Source organism: Macaca nemestrina, chromosome 7, assembly GCF_043159975.1.
Source record: "Macaca nemestrina isolate mMacNem1 chromosome 7, mMacNem.hap1, whole genome shotgun sequence".
NCBI lineage: Eukaryota > Metazoa > Chordata > Mammalia > Primates > Cercopithecidae > Macaca > Macaca nemestrina.
Genome location: NC_092131.1, coordinates 161,208,088 through 161,217,208, shown reverse-complemented (window position 1 = coordinate 161,217,208; position 9,121 = coordinate 161,208,088). Strand labels below are relative to the sequence as shown.

Sequence of the window (9,121 nt, the reverse complement as noted above, 5' to 3'; positions counted from 1 at the left end):
AGAGCAAAACCAGGGACACAGGGAAAGGTACATGGACACGAATATATACGCACCTTGTCAGCATTTAGCATTTATTGAACATCCTACAATCTGTTACTCGTGTTCCAGTAGAAAGAGACCCCCACACAGAGTCATAGACACAGAAACCCAAACATTCTCATCAGTTCCACTCAGGATTATATGGAGGCCCAGTCTCCAAGCCAAAGATGAAGAACTTTTTTTTCTGCAGATAGTCAATGAGCCATGGTGGATAAAACAATCAGTTGTAGATGTAGTGTCATCTATAATAGAGAAAAACAGGTTAAAGGTAAATAACCTACATGCCCCCAGATGGGGATCTAGCTAAAGGTATTCAGGTCAGAGTGGAACAGTATGGAAACGTACACATACAGTTACAGCTTCGTGGTCAGAGTTTATAACATAGACAGTTAAGTTTTTAAATTAAAGAAAATTGTCTATACAGCATGAACACAAAAAGTGTGTAAAGAAATATGCGTAGGGCCAAGAATGGTGGTCCACACCTGTAATCCCAGCACTTTGGGAGGCCGAGACGGATGGATCACCTGAGGTCAGGCGTTCGAGACCAGTATGCCCAATATGGTGAAACCCTGTCTCTGCTAAAAATACAAAAATTAGCTGGACATGGTGGTGCAAGCCTGTAATCCCAGCTACTCAAGAGGTTGAGGCAGGAGAATCACTTGAACTAGGGAGGCAGAGGTTGCAGTGAGATGAGATTGCGCCATTGCACACCAGCCTGGGTGACAGAGCAAGACTCCGTCAAAAAAAAAAAAAAAAAAATAGCATAGAAGAAAAGATTGGAAGGAATTACACCCAAATATTATTATTGATTGTCTTTGGGAATTAAGACCTTCGAATACTTTTTTTTTTGCTTTGAGACAGAGTCTCGCTCTGTTGCCAGGCAGGAGTGCAGTTGCGCAATCTCGGCTCACTGCAACCTCTGCCTCCTGGGTTCAAGCGATTCTCCTGCCTCAGTCTCCCAAGTAGCTGGGATAACAGGCACGTGCCACCACACCCAGCAAAGTTTTGTATTTTTAGTAAAGACGGGGTTTCACCATGTTGGTCAGGCTGGTCTTGCTCTCCTGACCTCGTGATCCGCCCACCTCGGCCTCCCAAAGTGCTGGGATTACAGGCATGAGCCACCGCACCCGGCCTAGAATACTTTTTAAGATTTTTTAATCTTCTAAATCTTTGGATTTTCTAATTGTTATAAGTATTTATTATGAAAAAAAAGACATTATTTTTTTAAAAATCTAGCCAGGTGAGGTGGCTCACACCTGTAATCCCAGCAATTTGGGAGGCCAAGGCAGAAGGATCACTTGAGCTCAGGAATTTGAGACTAATCTGAACAACATAACTACACCCCATCCCTACAAAAAAAAAACAACTTTGAATTAGGTGTGTACCTAATGGTAGTGCACGTCTATAGTTCTAGCTACTTGGGAGACTGAGACAGAAGCATTGCTTGAGCCTAGAAGTTCAAGGCTGCAGTGAGCCATGATCACACCACTGCACTCCAGCCTGGGTGACAGTGCAAGACCCTGCCTCAAAAAAGTGGAAAATGGCTGGGCATCATTGCTCACGCCTGTAATCCGAGCACTTTGGGAAGTGCTCGGATGATCCAAAGATGGCGGATCACTTGCGGTCAGGAGTTCGAGACCAGCCTGGCCAACATGGTGAAGCTTCATCTCTACTAAAAATACAAAAATGAGCTGGGCATGGTGGTGCGCACCTCTAATCCCAGCTACTTGGGAGGCTGAGGTAGGAGACTTGCTTGAACCTGGGAGGTGGAGGTTGCAGTGAGCCAAGATCACGTCACTGCACTCCAGCCTGGGCAACAGAGTGAGACACTGTCTCAAAAAAAAAAAAAAAAAGAAAAATTACCTGGATGTGGTGGTGGATGCCTGTAATCTGAGGTACTTGGGAGGCTGAGGCAGGAGAATCACTTGAACCCAGGAGGCGGAGGCTGCAGTGAGCCAAGACTGTGCCACTGTACTACAGCCTGGGTGACAGAGTGGGACTCCATCTCCAAAAAAAAAAAAAAAAGAGGGCTGGGTGCAGTGGCTCACGCCTGTAATCCCAGCACTTTGGGAGGCTGAGGCGGGCGGATAACAAGATTAGGAGATCGAGATCATCCTGGCTAACACGGTGAAACCCCGTCTCTAGTAAAAATACAAAAAATTAGCCAGGCATGGTGACGGGCGCCTGTAGTCCCAGCTACTCTGGAGGCTGAGGCAGGAGAATGGCGTGAACCCAGCAGGTGGAGCTTGCAGTGAGCCAAGATAGCACTACTGTACACCAGCCTGGGCCACAGAGCGAGACTCCATCTCAAAATAAAAGAAAGAAAAAATTGAAAAAATCAACTAAGGGTTATACAGACATTAAAGGCAATTTACATTGATAAGGACATATGTAAGAATGTATATGTAAGAAACATATAATTTTATCCAATTCATATGATAAATATTCCTTTAAATACAGATTTAAAATAGCAGAGAAAAGGGAAAAGAGACCAAGGAAACAGAGAGATAAAAACAAAAAATCTACCCCAGAAAAGTAGCTACCATATTCTAGAGGAACAGACGGAACCAAAGAGAACCAGTGGATTAGGTGAATCCCTCTTGACCTGCACAGGCTTGGGGCCAGAGCCTTAGAGGTCCTTTCCAGCAAGCCGTTGACCTTAGACCTCAGTCTTCAGGCTCCAAATCTGGAGGTGAACTTAATCCTCCCAGTCTCTCCAGGGCTCACTGGCTGGCTTTTTATTCCTAAGCATTTCGGGGTCAGCAGTAAACATTGCCTGAGCCCCAGACTTTGTGGGAGCAAAAGGTACTTACATGTGGCTCTCTCTCTCTCTCTCTCTCTCTCTCTCTCTCTCTCTCTCGCTTCATTTAGCGGGGAAGATGCAGGCTGAGTCAGTGACAGAATGCCCAGTGTCCTCAGTGTGCCAAGGGAGCAGTGAACACACTGATACAGTTAAGTGTCCTTTCTGGAGGAGGGAGGTATTGAAAGCTGGTTGTCATGAGGAGAAACGGGGCATCTGGGAGGTGGCAGGGGGCACTTTCCAAACTAGGGGATCTGGCACAAGCCAAGACTGGGAGTCAGGAAGTCGGGGACAGCTGGGGATCACCGGAGCGAGCTGTCCTGGTCCAGGGTGCTGTCAGATTTGAGAGGGCCTTGAATGCTGAAATGAGGCGCTCAAAGTTCATCATCAACAGTGAGAGCCAGTAACAACAGTCTTGAGTCTTGAGTTGGGGGGTGCCAGAGTGAACACAGCAGCACAGGACAGATTGGACTGGGGAGCTGCAGTGACAGGGACCTTGGGGTGTGGGTGACAGAAGTCCTGACCAGGCTTGGAGACCCAGCAAGAGAGGAGGCATGGTGACCAAGGTTTCAATCTGGGTGACACGGATATACTGGTACCACAAGAGAGAATTAGGGAAGAAGTTGGAGGTAGGGGCGGGTATAAGGATAACCCCCTTGCAGGGGATGATCCCCACTCCCAGGCACCTCCAAGGCCCCTCAGAACAAGTTTAAGAAACTGAAACCCAGTCTGAGTCCTGAGTCCTTCATTTTTCAAATGAAGACTGAGGCATAGAGAAGGGAAATGATTTGCCTAAGGTCATGGTTGGTGTCAGAGTCTGAACTTGAACTCAGCTTTCTGCCCCAGAGGGAAGTGTGTCAGGCTGGGTTGAGGTAACAACAGGCCATGCTGCTGGGGTGTGAGACCCTCAGCACCTCCACCTGAGGGGTAAAGGGAACGGAAGGAGCTCCAGGTGGCAGAGCTCTGGGGACAGGCCCTGGTGGGGCAGGAAGTGGACGGTCTTGGCTAAAACTAAACTTGGGGATTATCTGAAGTTTCACTTGGCTAGGATTTCTGTCCCTCAGCCATGCTCTTTCACACACACAGGCACACACAGAGACAGACAGACACACACACGCACGCACACACACATACACACACAGCTGTAGCTTTCTGAGGAGAGAGCTGGGCCCAGAGGTGGGCTGGGCCAGGGCATGAGTGCTCACCTGACCCAGGAGCTGCCTAGCAGGTGTGCCTTAGAAATTCCTCTCCCAGCCGGGCCCAGTGGCTCACGCCTGTAATCCCAGCACTTTGGAAGGCCAAGGCGGGCAGATCATGAGGTCAGGAGGTCGAGACCAGCCTGACCAACATGATGAAACCTCGTCTCTACTAAAAATACAAAAATGAGCCAGGCGTGGTGACGCGCGCCTGTAATCCTAGCTACTCAGGAGGCTGAGGGAGGAGACTCGCTTGAACCCGAGAGGCAGAGGTTACACTGAGCCCAGATCGTGCCACTGCACTCCAGCCTGGGTGACAGAGCGAGGCTCCGCCTCAAAAGAAAAAAAAAAAAGAAAGAAACAAATTCCTCTCCCAGAGTAACACATAATCCTGTACCCAACTCTAGAGTTTGCAAAGTGCTCTTACAGTCACTGGGTGATACATATCATTTAAGCTACTACCTTTTCTGTCTGGCTCTCAGTCTCCTTGTGGTAAAGTTTTTGTTTTGTTTCATTTTCCCCCGGGTGTCCTTCAAAGTCCGTTCAAGCTCCAATATGAGGGAATGTTCTCTGGATCCCTGCTCCTCTCCAAGTCCTCTCCCAATGAACCCACTCTTGCACAGGATTTTTGGGGCCAAACCTCTATTTAAATTGTTCACAGCCAGCACTCTGACCTTCGCTAGGTCCTTAGGTGCCAAGGCTGAAGACTGGGTCCAACCCAAGTCTAAGAACTTTGGCCAGTGATTGAGGTTTAGGCTTATGTTCAGGCTGTGAATGGAGGTCAGGGGGATGGTCCTAACCTGAGCCCCTGGGCCCTGTGAACTGCCAGAAGGAACAGAGCAGAAAAGTTAGAAGGCTGGGGACTGACCTTGAGCCCCAGCGCTGAGCATGGTGCTCTAGAAAGGAGGGGTGGAGGGGGGGGGCTCCACCCACCAGGTGAGGTCATGGGAAACCAGCTCTGGCGCTGACACCTGGGGAAACCCGTTTCCAGGCCGCTTCCCACGCTAGCTCTCCTGGGAACCAGCTGAGCCCCAAGCGGGGAGCCCCACACCTACCCCCACAGTCCAGTTCCCATCGCACTGCCCCCACCACCAGTCCAGCCCCCACCCTTCAATCTAGCTTTAGTCTTTTGGTCCCCAGTCTGTCTCTAGCCAGGCAGTTGGGCCTTGAGGACGGTTATGAGGGAGCAGTGGGCTCCAGGAAATGACAGAGACAACGCACAGCTTCACAGACTTCAGGTTTTATTTGCAGACTCTGCACTGCTCTAGCTTCTAGGCTGTGTGACCTTGAGGAAAGGGATGATCCCCAACCCCGTCCTCCTTCAGGCTCTAATTTGCAGCTCCTCCCCCTCCTTTTTGCTGGGCCTTGACTCTCACTTCCTGCCCCACTCCTGGCCCAGCCAGTTTGGGCAGTGCCTAGGGAGCCCAGAGACCCAGTTCTTCCCAGGGGCCAGCCCCGCCCTCCCTGGCCTTGGGGGTTGAGGGCCGCCCAGGTGTCAGCCTGCTCCTCATCCATTCCACTTCCCTCTCTCCTCCTCCTTGTCATCTTCCTTCCAGGCCCAGCCCTTATCCACCATCAGTTCCAGGCTCCAAGGCCTCTTTTTCCTGCTCTCTCTCTCTCAGTCTCTCGCCCACTCCATCCCAAACTTCTCTCCAAATCAGGGTTGAACCCCTTCCAGCCCTTCACAATGCCAGGTGTTCCCCAAGCTCTTTCTCACCCCTGTGCCAAGGAAGGGTCCTAATTCAGCCAGGCTGACCTGAGGGCCCAGGACAAGAAACTGGGAACTGGATCCCAAACTACTCGGAGGTGACTGACCCTGTTAGGACCATCCCATGAAAATCAAAGTGCCAGGTTTTTTTCTGTGAGCTTTGACTGGAGAAATCCAAATCAGAGCCTTCCCTCCTAGGCTCACCCAGGCATATCAGAGTGGGCAGTTAGAGGCCCATGTCCCCCGAGTGTTCGGAAGGGAACTGAATCCCATGAGGTGGCCAGGCCCTGCCAGTAGCTCCCGCAAAGGCCCTGGTGCCCCAGGTCTCAGAAGTCTCTGGCCTCCTGCCTACCACTTACTATGCAGCCATAGCTGCTCAAACGAAGCAGAAGAACTTCTTCCAGCGGCAGCGGGAGAGGGTGCGCACACCTTTGGCATTCAGTTTCTTCTCCAGCCGGGCTTTGTGCTCTATGGCACTGAGAATGGCCGAGTCAAATACTTCCTTCAGGTTCTTCTGCGTCAAGGCTGAGCACTCCAGGTAGCAGCAGGCTCGGATCTTCTCGGCCAGACCCTGAGCCTGGGGTTGGGGCACGGGGCCCTCCCGGCCCCCCTGGTCCAGCTGAATCAGTACGTTGACATCGTCCCTCAGGTCGGCCTGGGTGCCCACCAGCAGAACAGGCGCCTGGGGGTTGTGCGTGCGGATCTCGGGCAGCCATTTCTCTGTGATGTTTTGAAAGGAGCTGGGCTGCACCACGCTGAAGCACGCCAGGAAGACATCGGTATCCGGGTAGCAAAGGGAACGAAGTCGGTCAAAATCCTCCTGGGGTGAGAAGGCCAGGTGGTAAGGATTAGCCCCCACCCCGCTACAGGGAATCCATTTCTCACCCGGGGCTGGAATCCTGAGATTCCAAGAGCCCAAGGCTTTCTCCATTCTTGCTCCATGTGGGGTCCTCCCAGCCTCCAGCCCACCTCCCCGCAGATCAGTAGAAGCCGCGCCCAGCTTCTCACCTGTCCGGCTGTGTCCCAGAGCTCAATGCGCACCGGGGCTCCATCCACCAGGACTTGCACTGCAGGGGCGGGGCGGGGAGAGCCTGAGTTAGGAAGGGCGTCCCGGGCCACACCAGCGCCACCTCGGGGCCTGCTCCAGTCTCCTCCCCGGGGTCCTCTGCGCCTCCCGCCGCGACGCCCGCCCCAGCTCCCGTGTGCACAGCCCCGCCGCAGCCACGCGGCCGCCTGGGCGATTGAACGTACGTACCGGAGAAGGTGTCCAGCGCAGTGGGCCGGTAGCGCGCGGGGTACCCATTGCAGGTGTAGCTGACGATGAGGCTGCTCTTGCCCACGGCACCGTCGCCCACCAGCACGCACTTGATGCCCAGCTCTTGGGGCGCGCTACGCCGCCGCGGGGGAGGGGTCGGGGTCCGGAGTGGGGGCGGCTCGGCCTCGCTCAGCTCCCGCGGCGGCATGGCCCGCTCTGGGGGCAGCAGAGGGGCCAGCCCGGGACTCGGCTTCGCTGCGCAGGGTGAAGCAGGTCCCGCTGGCTGCCTCTGACTGAGTGGGTCCAGGCTGGGCGCGTCGGCCCAGCGCTACCAGCGGGTTTGTGTAGGGCCCCGCCCACCTCATCTACATGTCTCAGGCGGCCCTGGACCCCACCCACCGGCGAAGACCTCCCGCGGCCGGGCACCTAAGAGGCCCGGCGAGGAGGAGGAAAACCCCGGGAGGAGGAAAGGCAGGCAGAATGCTGGAGCCCCAAGAATCACGTAGGTACAAGGACAAAGAATCGTCAAATGAGAATACCAAGAAGAGACAGACATCCATGATTTATTGTCAGGAGGAAGAAGCAAGTTGCAGAACGTGTAATAGAGTATGTTCAGGTTAAACAAATGTGCAAATTGAACCTTGTTCAACTTACAACAAAAAAACTCTATACATATGTTTGCATGAGTATTAAAAAGTTGGGATAATTTTATTAATGAAATAATTATTTTTTTTTAATATAGAGGCTGGGAGCAGTGGCTTATGCCTGTAATCCCAGCATTCTGGGAGGCTGAGCCAGGAGGATCACTTGAGTCCAGGAGTTCAAGGTCACAGTGAGCTATCATAATGCCATTGCGCTTCAGCTTGTGTGACAGATCCTAAAAACAAACAAACAAACAAACAAAAAACCTGTTGACCCCCGAACAAGTGGGAATTATTGGCGAGAAACCCTGTGCAGTCAGTCGAAAATCCCTATATAACTTTTGACTCCCCCAAAATTTAACTATTAATAGCCTGCTGTTGCCGGACTCCATGGCTCACGCCTGTAATCCCAGCACTTTGGGAGGCCGAGGTGGGTGGATCACCTGAAGTCAGGAGTTCGAGGCCAGCCTGGCCAACATGGTGAAACCCTGTCTCTATTAAAAATACAAAAAAATTGGCCGGGCGCGGTGGCTCAAGCCTGTAATCCCAGCACTTTGGGAGGCCGAGATGGGCGGATCACGAGGTCAGGAGATCGAGACCATCCTGGCTAACACGGTGAAACCCCGTCTCTACTAAGAAATACAAAAAAAAAAAAAATAGCTGGGCGAGGTGGCGGGCGCCTGTAGTCCCAGCTACTCGGGAGGCTGAGGCAGGAGAATGGTGTGAACCCGGGAGGCGGAGCTTGCAGTGAGCTGAGATCCGGCCACTGCACTCCAGCCTGGGCTACAGAGCAAGACTCCGTCTCAAAAAAAAAAACAAAAAAAAAAAACAAAAAAAACAAAAAAACCAAAAAATTAGCCAGGTGTGGTGGCAGATACCTTTAATCCCAGCTACTCAGGAGGCTGAAGCAGGAGAATCACTTGAACCCGGGAGGTGGAGGTTGCAGTGAGCCAAGATTGGGCCACTCCACTCCAGCCTGGGTGACCGAGTGAGACTCTGTCATAAAAAACAAAAACAAAAAACCCAAAAAACAAAAAGTAGCCAAGCATGGTGGTGTGCATCTGTAATCCCAGCTGCTCAGGAGGCTGAGGTGGGAGGATGGCTTGAACCTGGGAAGCGGAGGTTGCAGTGAACTGAGATCATGCCATTGCACTCCAGCCTGGGCAACAGAGGCAGACTTCGTCTCAAATAAATAAATAAATAAATAAATAAATAAATAAAAAATAGACTGGGCGCAGTGGCTCACGCCTGTAATCCCAACATTTTGGGAGGCCAAGGTGGGCAGATCACGAGGTCGGGAAATCCAGACCATCCTGGCTAACACGGTGAAACCCCGTCTCTACTAAAATTACAAAAAATTAGCCGGGCATGGTGGCGGATGCCTGTAGTCCCAGCTAATCGGGAGGCTGAGGCAGGAGAATGGCGTGAACCCAGGAGGCGGAGCTTGTAGTGAGCCGAGATAGTGCCACTGCACTCCAGTCT

The 9,121-nt window shown here is 52.2% G+C and overlaps 1 protein-coding gene across 1 annotated transcript; it reads right to left on the bottom strand.

The window, feature by feature from the left end:
* Nucleotides 1-5,259: 5,259 nt before the first annotated feature.
* Nucleotides 5,260-7,544, bottom strand: LOC105492074 (ras homolog family member V). The gene is made up of 3 exons (XM_011758959.3): nt 6,999-7,544; nt 6,752-6,810; nt 5,260-6,563 (listed from the first exon to the last, which is right to left on the bottom strand). Exons 1-3 carry the CDS (start codon nt 7,204-7,206, stop codon nt 6,120-6,122), a joined length of 711 nt encoding a protein of 236 aa, XP_011757261.1. The 5' UTR covers nt 7,207-7,544; the 3' UTR covers nt 5,260-6,119.
* Between the last annotated feature and the right edge of the window lie 1,577 nt (nt 7,545-9,121).